The sequence below is a fragment of the Cricetulus griseus genome, assembly GCF_003668045.3.
Source record: "Cricetulus griseus strain 17A/GY chromosome 1 unlocalized genomic scaffold, alternate assembly CriGri-PICRH-1.0 chr1_0, whole genome shotgun sequence".
NCBI classification, from domain to species: Eukaryota; Metazoa; Chordata; class Mammalia; order Rodentia; family Cricetidae; genus Cricetulus; species Cricetulus griseus.
In genome coordinates this window covers 230,434,632-230,449,786 of record NW_023276806.1, presented here as the reverse complement: position 1 = coordinate 230,449,786, position 15,155 = coordinate 230,434,632, and the positions used below count along the sequence as shown (strand labels likewise).

Genomic DNA, 15,155 nt, shown 5'->3' with positions numbered 1-15,155 from the left:
GACTCGTGGAGGTGAGTTAGGTGTGGTCAGAGACTGATGGATGTGAGGGTATCTGGGGGAGAAAGCAGGGGTGGGGAAAGGGGGTGTGGTGCCTTTAAGAGAAGGGCCAGGGGACATGGTGCCTCCTAATTTCTTTTATTGGAATGGATCAAGCCTTAACATTGGCTGTTAGACCAAACCTTCAGGATCCAGGACCCCTTCCATGGGTGTTCCTGGACCACACCTTGAGTCTTAGAAATTTTCTTCAGCTCACAAACCCATTGGCTCATATTAGAACACTGCATCCTGGTGACTTGGGGAGGCTAGTTTCTGGGCCCAGGCACTTCCCAGATCCGGAGGCAGCAGCTACGGCCCCAGAGTCCAAAGCCTTTTGGAGTTAGGCTCTTGGACCCCCAGCATGAACTGGAAATCTCTTAAGCCAATGACTGGTATTGATCGTTTAGTCTGAAAGATGCTTGTAGGGGATCTGGGAAGGGCAAGGCATGTTGACCTTTCTGTAGAATAGGGTTTGCAGTTCCTGTTGGGAACCCAAGTCGATGTTTAAGGACTTTCCCAGAGTCAAATGATCAGGAGGGACAAGAAGGAAGCCAAGGGGCTCTTGGTACCAATCATGAACTTGCTGGTGACCATGTGTGTCCCCACCACAGACGATGCCTTCAGTAGAAGCTGAGTGAAGAAACTTGCTGTGTGGAGACCGGCATGTTCTGCAGTTTCCAGCCTTAAGCCTCAACAGTGGAGGCAGGCTCTACTGTCTAGCTGGGCTTCTCCACTCCCTTTCTGTATCTATTTTCTATTTTTCCATCATTTATAGTCGCCACCTAATTCCTGTGACAAATATTACAGAGTTCTTCCTTTGCTGTGGAACGTTCTGAGCACTGCATGGCAGTTATCTTCTATTCACTGATGGTTTGCTGTTTCTCCAAACTGTGTTGTCGTTGTTTTTCTACAAATAATAAATATCTTGGATGGGTTGTGAAGTGGCTTGTGTGTATGTCTCTCTCTCTCTCTCTCTCTCTCTCTCTCTCTCTCTCTCTCTGTGTGTGTGTGTGTGTGTGTGTGTGTGTGTGTGAGAGAGAGAGAGAGAGAGAGAGAGAGAGAGAGAGCAAGTTCTTGGTGGAGAGGAGGGGTCCTGAGGAATACTTGTGTTCCCTCCAAGTCTGAAAATTGAGTACCTGTTACAATCTCTGGGATTAATCATAAATCCCAGGTTCACGAGGGCTTCAAGCATCTGTAGACACTTCGGCTTCAAGATGGGTCCTCACCTGACAATAGAGCAGGGTTGCTGTACTGCAAACTCAGGATCAAGGTGGGGAGATCTGTGGGGAGCTGGAGGGGGACATAAGGGTGAGTGTGACCTTCCCCTCCCTCACCCCATTTGATACTCATGTGAAATTCTCAGAGAAAGTTTTAAGCCATTCAGCATGCAAATAAGGACAGCACTGACTGGACTCAGTGTATATCTACATGCACACATGTGTATATGAGTGTGCGTGTATGTATACGTGTGTGTGTGTGTGTGTGTGTGTGTGTGTGTGTGTGTGTGTGTAGAAGTCAAGAATTCTAGAAGTGGGAGGCAGTGGTTGAGGGATCGTGGGAGGAGCTGGAGGAGAGAAGGAAGGGCAAAAATGATGTAAATATACAAATACGGTATACTTATGTATGGTGATGTCTTTCTTGCACAAATAAAGCCAGACTAGGGGTCAGAGAATGGAGCTTGCCACTAGCTAACCATAGAGGTCTGTATATGTGGTGATATTTTTCTTGCACACTTATGTATAAACTCCCCAAACAACTTTTTTTAAAGTAGAGATTTAGAATTGATATTTGGCTCTTGAGATGGCCTCTATTTGTATCTTCAGGAGAATAAATCTCAAATCTTAGAATCTGGCCTTGGAGGATGAGTGAGAAAGACAGAGGGGGGTAGTTGGGGGTAGAGCTGGGAGCAGACTGAGGAGATCCACACACCACACGTTACCGAACACAGCTATCGATCAGGGGCCCCGCTGTAGAGTCCTTTGCATTAGCAGTTGGCCAGGAGACCTTGGGGCCAGGGGTGGGAGGCTGAGGCTTGAATCTCAATTGCCTCATGCTTTGGAAGCTGTTCTCTGGCTGATGTTGCTGCATCGGACACTAGGCAGGGCAGCTGAAGGTCTTACTCTGTCCCTTGTTCCAGTCCCACACAGGCTGCATTCTTGTCTGGTCCACTCAGTTTCATTTCTGTTTCTGTAACAAGCACTCTGACAGAAGCAGCCGATGGAAGACGGGATTTACTTGTTGACCAGTCCAGCTTGCAGCCATCATTGCAACAAACACAGGGCAGAACCCCAAAAGCATTATGTCCACAGTCAAGAGCAGAAAAATCAGATATGTGGAATGTAAGCTCTGAACTGTTGAGAAAATATTAGAGACTGCAATCAAGTGGCATTGGAAGAATTTGTTTAGGAAGGCAGGGTGTTCCGACATTTGAGAGTCAGTGAATGCAGACCTCATTTACTGAAAGATGGGGGAAAGCACTCCATCACCTAGATAGACGCAGAAAATGAGCTGTGGGAGAATTTAACATTTGGTCTTAAAGGTTTTATTCTTTTTCCTTTTTTTTAAAAAAAACTGATTTCTTAGGAGACCTGTAATAAAAAGCAATTTATTTGATCTGGAAAAAGACAGAAAAATGCTCAGAAAACCAGAGTCAGTCATCACTTATTTATTTTACTTGCTGGTTCTGTCTCTTTTGCAAACTGAGGACTCATTAAACTGTATCAAACTCCACAAGTAAGCGGTGAGGTTTCATTAGATAAGGAAATTATTGGGGGGAAAGGTCAAGGTGCCAACAGTGTCAAACACAACCAATAACACTCTGGATAGGTCCTTCTGGCATCAATCGGGTTTCTTCCCATGTTTCCTCAAGGTTATTTTCTTCTTTTTAAAGATGTGGTGACTTTAACAAGAGTCTAACAGGCAGGCGGTTGGGCAGGCTTCCATCATTGTTCAGGATCTGTCTGTGCCTTGTAGGCATCCAACTCAGCATCCAGGTGTCCTTTAGTTATCGACATGTATGCATCCAATTGGTTGTCCAGATGCTCCTTGGTCAATACAGGGTGAGTGAGGGCACCTCTTTCTCGACCACGACCTCTACCTCTGTCTCCAAAGCCCCCTCTTCCTGACCTATCATACCTCCACCACCGATTCCACCACAACCCATAGCTCTAGGCCCCCTCTCCCAGAACCTCCATGACCTGAACACCACCTCTTTTTAAGCCCACTCTGGGAGCTAGGGCTCATCCACCTCAGAGCAGGTTTTGACCTCGGAGCGACTTCCAGCCCCTAAGCAGGGACCTGGTAGCATGTCCCCCACGTAGTCCTCGGTAGAGCATTTGAAGCCTCCCCACCTGGTGTCTAGGGCATTATGGGGTTGGGTAGTGAAAAAAATGGCAAAATAAATAAACAAAAGGTATTAGGATTTCAAAGAATACCAAATTTAATCATTTCATCTTTGATATAACCAGATATGTAGGAAGTAAAAAAAAAAATAAGCAGACAAATGTGTGATGATATTTTGTTTACGCTATAACAAATAAAGCTTGCCTGAAGACCAGAGTGCAGAGCTAAGCCACTAGTTAGCCATACAGACCAGGCAGTAGGGGCACACACCTTTAATTCCAGCACTCAGGAGACGGAGGCAGATGGATCTCTGTGAGTTCCCTGGGGTACACCAGATTGAATCTGTCTAAAAGAGAAACGGAGCTCACACAAAGGTGGTCCCAGCACTTGGGATGGCACGCCTTTAATCCCAGCACTAGAGAGGTGGAGACAGGAGAATACGACTGGGCAGAAAGAGGAATATAAGATGGGAGGAGACAGAAGCTCAAGGCATTCAGTCTGAGGATTCTTAGGGACAGAATCGCCCCTTTGGTGTGAGCATTGGTAGAGGTAAGGATTCCAGTGGCTGGCCGCTCTACTTCTCTGATCCTTCAGATTTCACCCCGGGGGTGGGGGTGGGGTGACGCTGAGAGGAAAGGAAGACCAATTTGAATTCGTGCTACACAAATGCATAGCATCAAAAATGTAGGATGCAAACCCATTGTAAATAAAATTCTGGGGCAATCATTTTGTTTTGGACACCAAGCAGGAGTTGGCAGCGCCGGCTGTGATGGCACAGACGAAAGGCAGGAAAGGGCAGGGCAGGCCTGACGAGAGGGAGGATAGATACCCAACCCACAACGAGTGAGCTTCACATCATACTTTTTAAGCGTCTAACCCAACTGCCCAGCTAGTTAACCCAAGCGGTCAGCTCAGGTTCGGCCAGCCGGGGTCAGCCTGCTGCAGCCGTGTGGCCCTGGCTTCCGTCTCCTTTGATTCTCCGGATTTGAAGATAGCTGCGCAGTCGGCGCTGGAAGTTGTCCTAAAATGCACCACCAAGATGTCTCTAAATGAGCACTTTACTAATATGCTGAAGAACAAACAGCCGATGCCAGTGAATATTCGTGCTTCTATGCAGCAGCAGCAGCCAGTGCCAGAAACAGAAGACTGACCCAGCAGATGGGGAATAGACCCTCGGTCCAGGCAGCATTAAAGCTTAAGCAGAAGAGCTTAAAGCAGGGCCTGGGTAAGAGTAACATCCAGGTACATATAGGTCGACCCAGGGGAGCGATTGGGGGAAGAGGCCTACCTATAATTCAGAGAGGCTTGCCCCCCCCCACCCCCAGGTGGACTGTGTGTGGGACATGTGGTGGCAGTGTGGGACATGCCACCAGGACCCTGCTTAGGGGCTGGAAGTCGTTTCGAGGTCAAAACCCGCTCCGAGGAGGATGAGCCCTAGCTCCCAGAATGGGCTTAAAAAGAGGTGGTGTTCCAGGTCATGGAGGTTCTGTGAGAGGGGCCTTAGGGCGTGGAGCTATGGGTTGTGGTGGAATCGGTGGTGGAGGTATGATAGGTCGGGAAGAGGGGGCTTTGGAGACAGCGGTAGAGGTTGTGATCGAGAAAGAGGTGCCCTCACTCACCCTGTATTGACCAAGGAGCATCTGGACAACCAATTGGATACATACATGTCCAAAACTAAAGGACACCTGGATGCTGAGTTGGATGCCTACAAGGCACAGATAGATCCTGACCAATGATTGAAGCCTGCCCAACCGCCCGCCTGTTAGACTCTTGTTAAAGTCACCACATCTTTAAAAAGAAGAAAATAACTTTGAGGAAACATGGGAAGAAACCTGATTGATGCCAGAAGGACCTATCTCAGTAGGCTGTGCACTTACCTGACACCAGTTGGCACATTTAGTCTGCTCCATCCACTTTTGATACTGTGTTATATGAAACCCTATTTTCCTTTGATTTGGTTGAGTTTGTTTTGTTGTTTATCCAATCACCTAGACTTCTGTTTGAGCAGGAATGCATTGGCCTTGGGAGTAAACATTTTCCCAGCCTCTGCCTCACCTGTCATATACTCTGACATTTTAATATTTCCTCTGTTCATCCTTATGATCATAAAAGTTCCCAGAAGGAGCCTGGGTTGTCAATAATGTATGGTCCCTGGGACAGAATTCTACATCTTCCTTAAAAACTTCCTGTTAATAACTAAAAAATAAAATAAGATAAGATAAGATAAAATAAAATTCTGCCAGACATGAATGACAACAAAGTCAAGACAATGATACTGAAAATACAAACTATTCAGACAGCACTAACAACACATTGGGGGGGGGGCTTTTGTTTGAAAAACTATAAAGCATCTTTGGGGGAAATAGAGACAGTTAAGTACAAGGAGGGATAGACAGCGAGATGGTAAGACTGGACATATTCAAGCATCCTTTCTAAATCACTCTCAAACAGAAAAATGCTCAGAAAACCAGAGTCAGTCACCACGTATTTATTTTAATTGCTGGTTCTGTCTCTGTCTTATCTCTATTTCGCAAACTGAGGACTCATTGAAATTTATCAAACTCCACCTGTGAGCAGTGAGGTTTCATTAGATAAGAAAATTGTTGTGGGGAAAGGTCAAGGTGCCAACAGTGTCAAACACAACCAATAACACTCTCAGATAAAACTACGTTATTCGCATAATACATAATAAGCCTTAGAACATGCATAATGGAGACCTTGAATTTTGCCTAAAAGGACGTGGCTCCTCTGAGTGGCGTGTAAATTCTCCTGCAACAGTCACCACACTGAAGTAGACTTCAGACCTGATGGCTCGATTCTTGAACTTACTTTTGAAACTAACTCTTCAGATCTGAGTGGAACCAATACTCAGCTTCGTGCTCTGTGCAGGTCCACAGAGGAGCAGATGTCCATTGTGTGAACCAAACCTCAGGCTCCATCTAAGCTCATCCACAGGGTTTTGTCATTATGATGACTGATGAGCCTTGTCCTGTGTCTCAGGTTACTTTGACAGTCCGGCTCCTGATCTTTACACTGTCACACCTGTTTCAGCCTCTACAATAGTTTTGAATGCTTAGGAACTGCCTTTGATTTTTTTAAATGAAAAGTTCAGGCCAGCTGGGTGTGGGGGCACATGCATTTATTTCTAACCTATCAGAGACAGGGGCAGGTGGATTTCTGTGAGTTGTAGGCCAGCCTAGTCTACAGGACAGTCAGGGTTACAAATGTAATTACAGTGTAGAGAGCATGGTGTTTGATTTACAAACACACACACACACACAAACACACACACAGGCACACTCATGGATGGACACACACACACTGTTTAATTCACACACACATAATACTTAATTCACACACACACACAATGTTTCATTGAGAATTCAGAACATGGATTACCTCACATACTTATAACTAAACGAAACCCATGTTGTAGCGATGCAATCTCTCTTTTGTTTGCTATATCTTGTCTTTAAAACTGCATGCTTATTTGAGGAAAAATGTGACAAGGGATCCTGTCACAGGATGGGTTCAGATGCTCCAGACAAAGGGCAGGGGATACAAGGGGACAGGACAGGGGAGAGGAGGGGACTTCAGTCCTGGTGCTGGCAGGGCCAGGCAGGGCTGAGTCAGCCACCAGGGAGCACAGGTCTGCAGGTTCCAGAGCCAGGAGGAGCCAGGTGGGATACTCTGTCAATGGAGAAACTCGAGCCATGGAGTCAGGGGAAGAAGCTCCTTCCTTCAGCCTTCTCACCTCACCTCAGCTCAGGAGTCCTGCAGAGCACAGGGGACAGAGGTGTTTCCAGACCTAACTCTACAGTGGCTTCTCTCACCCCCTCAGGCCTCTCCTGACATATGGCAGTGAGCAGAGAGAACTCCTCACACCCCAAGTCAACACTGCTTTAGAGCACAGGCCTTCCATATGTTCAGGGAACAAGGCTCAGTGCAAAGCATCTGGACAGGCCCTGGCAGAGCCCCCTTCCTTGTCCTTCAAGGCAGGCTCATCTTTCTCTGATCTACAAGTCACTGTTCCTCAGGCTGCACTCAACACCCACAGAGTGTTGAGTAAAGAAGTTCCATAGAGTTTGAGGTAACCTAGGTGACGGCCATCTTCTCAGAGGTTCTCCTGATACCTCATCTCTAACCTTAGGAAGCCACGCCCCTCCCCGGAAATGCTATGGAGACGATTGGGCCCTGCCGGGCTCCTTACCTCTCTGGTCCTGAAGTAGATGCACTGAACCACAGGCAGCAGCAGACCCAGCACGAATATAACCCCGCTCCATACCCTGTTCTGTGTGGATGTGGACTGAGCCGCTGGGGAGGGAAGCCAGGTGTGGGTTTTATCTCAAAGTCAACGCCCCTCATTGAGGTCCTGATATTCAGAGCACCAGGGAGCTAGACCTGGCCACTCCTGGAAAGGTATTTCAGAATCACACAAAGCAGGTAAGGGAAACACTGCAGCTGCAGCCGTGGATGGGAATTTTAATGCCTGGTTTGCCTCACAAATCTACACTGTCCCTCACGATGAAACTCAAGACACAATTTCTGCCAGCGCTGTGGCAGCAGCTGGTAGCTCGGTAGTGTTGCCTACTACACAACTTGGCCAATGAGTCGTTCCTACAGCCAACAGTGAAGGAGCAGGCAGACCACGAAGTCAACTGTGGTGCCTGCAGGCATTTTCTGAGGGCACCAGACACAGGCACAGGTTCAGAGTGGAACAAGACTAAGAGGAACTGAGTACATTGTCACCCAAACCTAGTGTGACCCTTTGTCTTTATCCTTCTACTGACTGGGTCTGGTCTCAAGGCAGAAGAGTCATCTGCACTTTTTCCTGCATCAGCAGAGCGGTCCAGACTCTTGGGTCCCCTGCTGGACTCATCTGCATAGCAAGCATTGTCAGGTGTGGAGACACCTCAACTGCAACTGCACTTGTGGGATGCAGTGGGCGGCCACCTGGGGTTCATAAATAACTTGTCCAATACCATCTGGAGCTCTGGAGTCCATAGCCTGTTGTGGGGGCTTACATCTCACTCAAGAGTTTGTCAGCACCAGAGAGAACTGCCTTTTTTGGTGTTGTTTAGTTTTTCCAGGACAGGGTTTCTCTGTGTAGCCCTGGATGTCCTGGAACTCACTCTGTAGACCAGGCTGGCCTCCAACTCAGAGATCCATCTGCTTCTGCCTCCCTAGGGCTTGGAATAGTTTGGCCAGTAAAGCCTTGTCCAGCAACTGCACTTTTCACTTTTTTTTTTAAAGATTTGTTTATTTATTATGTATCCAGTGTTCTGTCTGTCTGTATGTCTGCAGGCCAGAAGAGGACATCAGATCTCATTATGGATGGCTGTGAACCACCATGTGGTTGCTGGGAATTGAACTCAGGAAGAGCAGCCAGTGTTCTTAACTGCTGAGCCATCTCTCTAGCCCTCTGGTTACTCTTTTTTATTTTATTTTGTTTTATTTTTTTGAGTAGGATTTCTCTGTATAGCCGTAGCTATACTGGAACTAGCTCTGTAGACCAGGCTGGTCTCGAACTCACAGAGATGCACTCTCCTCTGCCTCTTGAGTGCTGGGATTAAAGCCTGCACTAGCATTACCAGTTTCGGTGGCAAACACTGGTAGGATTTCCTAAAGGAAGTGAGGCAGGAGGATCTTGAGTTAAAGGCCAGCCTGGGCTCTACTTTCTTCTTAAAAGCTGATGTCTTGAAGAGGTGTATCTAATTTCAGTTCCTTTCTGGGATTATGGCCTAAAATGTAGAGGTATACTTTGTCCCAATTCTGGCAAGAGAACCTAGCTCATGCTGTGTTCTGGCACATCTGGCAGAGGGTTCCCAGAACCTTTACCCAAACTATCTAAATATTTTATTTTTCAATGACTTTCTGTTTATTTCCCTTCTTAATCAGCCAGGATAGAGGGTGTAGAGATTGAACTAGGTGAAGGATAAAAGCCAGTAACTTAGAAAATCTATGCATCTTCTCTGTGGAAAAAGCCATGATCCCTCCCTAGTGGGTGGGGATTTACTGGGTCAGAGAAAACTGACAGGCAGGGGTAAGTCATGCCCCTCTCTGGTGGGCGGGGACTCGCAAGGACAGGGTGTTCCCACTCACTCCACTCCACTGTGACAGGGCTGGTCAGGCTGGGATGCTCCACCTGGCAGGTGTAAACCTCTCCACTCTGAGGAACTGTCTTCAGCATCACCAGGATCTGGTAGGTCCAGTCTCCATTGGGGATCAGGCCTGTGGACATGACCCCAGTCTTCTTCTCCTCTTGGCCATTCCGGAACCATCTGACTTCAATGTGTCTAGGATAAAAGCCGCTCACAGAGCAGACTAGGATGTTGTGGAGCTCCTGGGGCTGCATCTTTGTCGGGTACACGCTCACCTGGGGTTCAGCTAGAGAAGAAAAGGAGTTGAGAATAAGTCATGAGGGCAGAGCTGTCCTCCCAGGTTGGCTGTCTTCTGTCTCCGTCATTCCAGGGTGAAGTCCAGACAGACCTCCTACACCTTACTGTAATGTTAATCTTGATGGCAGGCCCTGTGGGATCTGAGGAACTCTAAGGTTTTATTTTATAGCTTGAAACAGTAATTCTTGAACTGAAATATTTCCAGTTTCTCAACTGAAGGCAGTGTAAATGGACAAAGGTCACAGCACCTCAGTGCACACACCCCTAAAATAACTCAGGGGTGGTTCTACACTAGAAAACAGGTGCAGAGAGAGGTGACTCTCAGAGGCCTTGAGGAAATAAACATATATAAAGTCTTTATATTTAGGATTAGCAAGATGGCTCATCAGGTAAAAGTGATTGCTGCCAAGACAGATGACATCCATTCAACTCCCAGGACTCACAGGGTGGAAGGAGAGAATGACCCCTGTAAGCTGTCTGGTGATCTCCACATACCTAATGCAGTGTTATCTTCTCTCAGTCTCTCTGTCTTTGCCTGTCTGTCTGTCTGTCTCCCACACACACACTTTCCCCTATGCACCTCCACCACAATGTTTACCTTTTAAGTTCAACAGGAACCAATCGACAAGTCTGTAGCTATTTCTGCACCTGTTCACCGAGGCCCGATAATTTTCCAGGACATCCTTCTGGCTGTTCAAGTCCTCAGCTATGGGCTGCCCCAACTCTGTCACTGCCAAAAACTTCCCAATATCACTGTCAAATTGTGCAAACTCTTCCTGGTTATAGATGAATCTGGTCACAATCCTGACTCGCTCCGTCCCATTGAGGAAATAACACTCAGCCTTCAGCTGCTCCAGAAAACGTGCTGTGGGGACAGGAACACACTCTATTACAGGCTCTCTGGGAGGAGACTCAAGCAATGTCCCAAACTGGGAGGTCAGCAAGGGAACTATGACACCTGCAAGGAACTCACCTACTGCAGCCTCTAATTCCCAGCTACCCAGACCATGAGCCCATCTTGATCAATGGAGGCAGAGGGAAAGTTGAGTTTTGTTACTGTTGCTGTGATAAAAATATCCTGGCAAAGACAATGTAGGGGACAAAGGGATTGTTTGGATGACAATTTCAGAGTACAGTCTACGGCTGCCTGCAAGTCAAGGTGAGAACTGCCAACCTCATGTCCACAGTCAGGAGCAGAGAAAGAATAAACACACGGCTCCTTACATCTCTCATACAGTTTCCTCTTCTTTAATGTTCTTCAGGGCCCCCTGCCTAGGAAATGTGCTGCCCACACTGTGGTGACTCTACCTACCTCAGCTAACAAAAAAGACAGTGGAGGGTAAAAGGGAAAATTTTAAAAGTCCACTTTGGACCTGACTCCACAGCCAACTCTGCCTCTGACCAACTGAGTCAGGAAATCAACCAATCTCTGAGCAGGAATTCAACCAATCTCTGAGCATCCTGACTTTGAACCTAGAGCCAATGAAAGAAACACTTCATCCCTGAAGCCAGAACTAAAGAACACCCTGACTCTGAAATAGGTGCCAAAGAAACACACTTTGCCCCTAGAATCAGAGCCAGAATGAATATGTGTGTGTGTGTGTGTGTGTGTTGTGTGTGTGTGTGTGTGTGTGTGTGTGTGTGTGTGTGTGCACCCTGGCCCCAAGGCTAGGGCCAGAAAGCAGGGGGGAAAAGCCAGTGAAAGAAACACAGTTTGGCACTGAAATCAAACCAATTTCTGAGCAGAAAAACTTCTCACTGGGAAAACGCTGCCACTTCAAAGCCACATAAAACCTCTCTGCCTGTACAGTTACTTTCTGTACTTTTATACCTTGGCAAAGGCAGCCACTCCCCTGGACTCCTTCTTCACAAATAAATACCTTTGTGGAATGAGTTTAGGGTGACTTTCTTTAGCCAGCAGGGCAGACTAGAAGAACTTGCTGGTTCTTCCTTCGGGAATTCAGCAAGACTGTAGCAAGAAAAGTAACAACTTTTCCCTGGAGCTGGATAAGATTGCTACATTTGTGCAGGGGCTCCCTTCAGTAGACTGTAGACAAAGAAGGGTGAAAGAGAAGCACTTAGCTCTGCTGGGATGTTCCCTTGGGGGAACAGAACTGAGCTCAGATGTAACAGAGCTCTCTAAGAGGAGCAGAACTGGGGAGACCATCCCCATCGCACCCCAGTGAGAAGCTTCAGGGAGCCTGGCTTTCCAACCAGTCAGGATGCTTTTCTCTCCAGGGCTGAGCTATTCTAGGCAGCCTGGCTTCCTGATAACTCACAACACCTTTGCAGCTCCAGACCTGTAACACAGTCACTTCCCTTTTGGGACTGAACCCTGGCACTCCCACTCGCTTACAGAGGTCCCTCAGAGACCCGGCCATGGCCATCCTGACATAGATAACTCCTCATTAAGATGCTCTTCCCAGATGATTTCATTTGAGTTGTGTCAAGTTGACAGTTAAACTAACCAGCCCAGAAACCATGCAGGACAGGGAATCCCCTTCTGATCCTGCTCACCCCACCTGCTGGCCCTTCTCATGCCCACAGGTCTTCAGCCTCACCTGAAACTGCACCCACCCAGAATTGTCTGTAAAACACCCTGAGCACTGGCCTTGTGTCAGGCCTTGCTGCCCCTGGGAACACTAAGAGGGAAAATTCAATCTCTCCTTTCCATTCTTGGAGCTTAAAATTGTGGAAGGTAGGGATAAAACTATCCAAGGGTGGGAAAATTCAAATATAGGAGCTTCTGTTAACAGGGAAGTGCTGGGTTGGCTGGGTCAGATAAGCCTTATGGGGAGGCTCCCTGACACCTGGAGGGACCACTCCCTCCTATTCTGAAGAAAGAAAGGCATGGATTTGGAGACCTGATGCTCTGGTGTGTTAATGTCCTCTAAATTTAGCATGCTGGAAATACCGGCCCCTTGAAACAGAGACAAGGAATATAACATTAACCAGTGACCATTTCAAGGGGATTTACTTAATGAAAGGGGTAATACCTTCATGCATGCATTCATTCAAACATACATACATACATACATACATACATACATTCATAATATGTACAGATTTACAGCGTAGGTTTTGCTTCATGGCACTGGGAAAAGACAAAGAGGAATTGTAAACACCAACAACTCGACATGGACGATGGAGTACAGACAGTGAGATGAAGGAACCTACAGGTTTGGGGAAACCCTGGCAGACCAGTGGCCTTTATTTGCTGATTGGCTTCTAACCCGGGAGATGTTAGCAGCCTTCAAGCTGTCTGCACCCCTGCTCGGGGTACACAGATTGAACCCTGTGAAATTGTAGATTCTGACCACTGTGATATATGAAAATATAATTTCATATCTAAAACCAATTGAAATTGTCTTTTTCACTCAGGCAGGAAGGCAGCAGATGCTGGAGAAACACTGCGGGCTGGTTCCAAGTTAACAGCAGACACCACCCTGTGCTAGTTTGTCAGAGGAACCGCTAAGTCTTCAAGGCACCAAATAGCACACCGTAGATGCCCCTTGTCTAGGAGGCTGACACAAGCATTAAGTTCCAGGGTTGGCTCCAGGGACCTTTGACAGGAGAGGGAGAACACTGACTGCTTCCCACCACAGCACCTCCACCACAGGGTGCTGGGCTCATAAACACTGGGGTTCAAGGAGAAGAGAAGATGTCATGATCCCCCCTGACATATTAGTCAAATGAACGCCACAGATCCCAGTGAGGGCACAACACATCTTCTAGACAGAGGCCTCCAGATCCTCTTAATTGCTTTTTCCTTTAATTACTTTTTTTTAAATTGTCTTTCAGTGTTAGGTTTTGGACAGTTCATTATTTTAACACCCTGATATCTTTATCTTTTCCAGCCCCTAGGAAATGTGATGTCAGGCTGGAGGGGTCTCAATAGGAAGATGGGGGCCAGGACTCATGTGCAAGGTCTCAGAGGAGCATCCAAGATCCCTTATGTGGAAATAATTTGAGATTCCTATGATTGAAAGAAGCAGTCAAAGAAAAACAATGACAAGTTTTAAAGAGTTAGTGTTGGCCAAATGAAGCTAGTTTTCTGTCTTCCCCTCCCCCAGCAGCTCAGCCCCTGAGGTGTGCACTTACGTCGGGGGTCCCTGACCAAAGCCACAGGAGGGCTCAGCGCCATCAGCAGCAGGACCACAGCTGCCACACAGGAGCCTCTGGGGAGCCACAGACCCATCATGGTGGAGGAGAGGATGGTGACCAGAGAAGCAGGCCAGCCTGGCTGACTGGGGACTGTGAGCAGCTCTGCCCACTGGTACCTGGCTGGGCACCTTCAGTGCAGAGGAACCAATCAGCAGCAAGACAGGGGGCAGCATCATCAGTTGCTGGGCAGAAGTTCAGTATGAAGGTCTTTCTGAAGTTTCCAGTTTCCAATGTTAAACAGAGGGCTTCGGCTCAGAGCTGTAAAATTTCAACCAGTTTGCATCTGCAGGACTTAAAGAGCCTGGTGTTGAGCCATCTCTTGTGACTCAGGTCAGCTTGATACCATCATTCTGCATTAGGACGATTTACCCTGTGGGAGTCCAGTCCCTACTGTGGGTCCCATACTGACTTCCCCATTGTCTGAGGGAAATCCATCCATTCCTTATTCCCCTCCTGCTTTATCCTGAGAAAACTCAGAAGAAGTCTTGCTAGTGGATGCCTATAAAGCGTTGGTTTAGAAAGACGATCTCTATACATACAGTATGAATACAGTATATAAACACAATCATACTATTTGTGAAATATGAACCTTGTATTTGTGGTGATATATTATTTATGATGTATTAAAGCTTCAAGCTGAAGACCAGAAAAGCAAAGCAGCTCCACCAAACTTCAGACTGCAATGCCAGTCTGCTGTGCTCTCCTCGACGTGGCTGGAGAATCCAGAGACTGAGGCCTTCCCAACCTCAAGGTGGCTGGAAATTGAATGCCAGCTCTGAGACCTGCTCCTGTCTTAAATACCCCTCATGAGTCCTGGGATTAAATGCTTGTGATCCCAAGTGCTGAGATCACTTTGATGTGAGGCTGCTTCTCTTTAGGACTGGATCAATTTCGTGTACCTCAGTGTGGCATGAATTTTAGAGATCCATGTACCTCTTAAAGGTTTGTACCACCACCTCCTAGCTTCTGGCTGCTGGGATTAAAGGTGTGTGCCTGGTTTCTATGGCTTGGGGCTGACTATGCTTTCTGAATCCTCAGACAAGCTTTTAGAGATCATAAATAATATATTGCTACACATATTGCATAATAATGACACATTATGTTGATATAAACATAATGACTTAGATTAAAATGTACTTTGAGTAACAGCGCAGGATAGGAACCCCAATATTAATTCACTAGTTTCTGATATTCACTCTTTATCTTGCTATTTCT

The 15,155-nt window shown here is 47.0% G+C and overlaps 1 protein-coding gene across 1 annotated transcript; it reads right to left on the bottom strand.

Annotated features, from left to right (window-relative positions):
- Positions 1-4,759: 4,759 nt before the first annotated feature.
- On the bottom strand, positions 4,760-13,977 carry LOC100767068 (H-2 class II histocompatibility antigen, E-D beta chain). Its single transcript, XM_035451428.1, has 5 exons — positions 13,878-13,977; positions 10,375-10,641; positions 9,481-9,765; positions 7,636-7,692; positions 4,760-4,812 (listed from the first exon to the last, which is right to left on the bottom strand). Exons 1-5 carry the CDS (start codon positions 13,975-13,977, stop codon positions 4,760-4,762), a joined length of 762 nt encoding a protein of 253 aa, XP_035307319.1.
- Between the last annotated feature and the right edge of the window lie 1,178 nt (positions 13,978-15,155).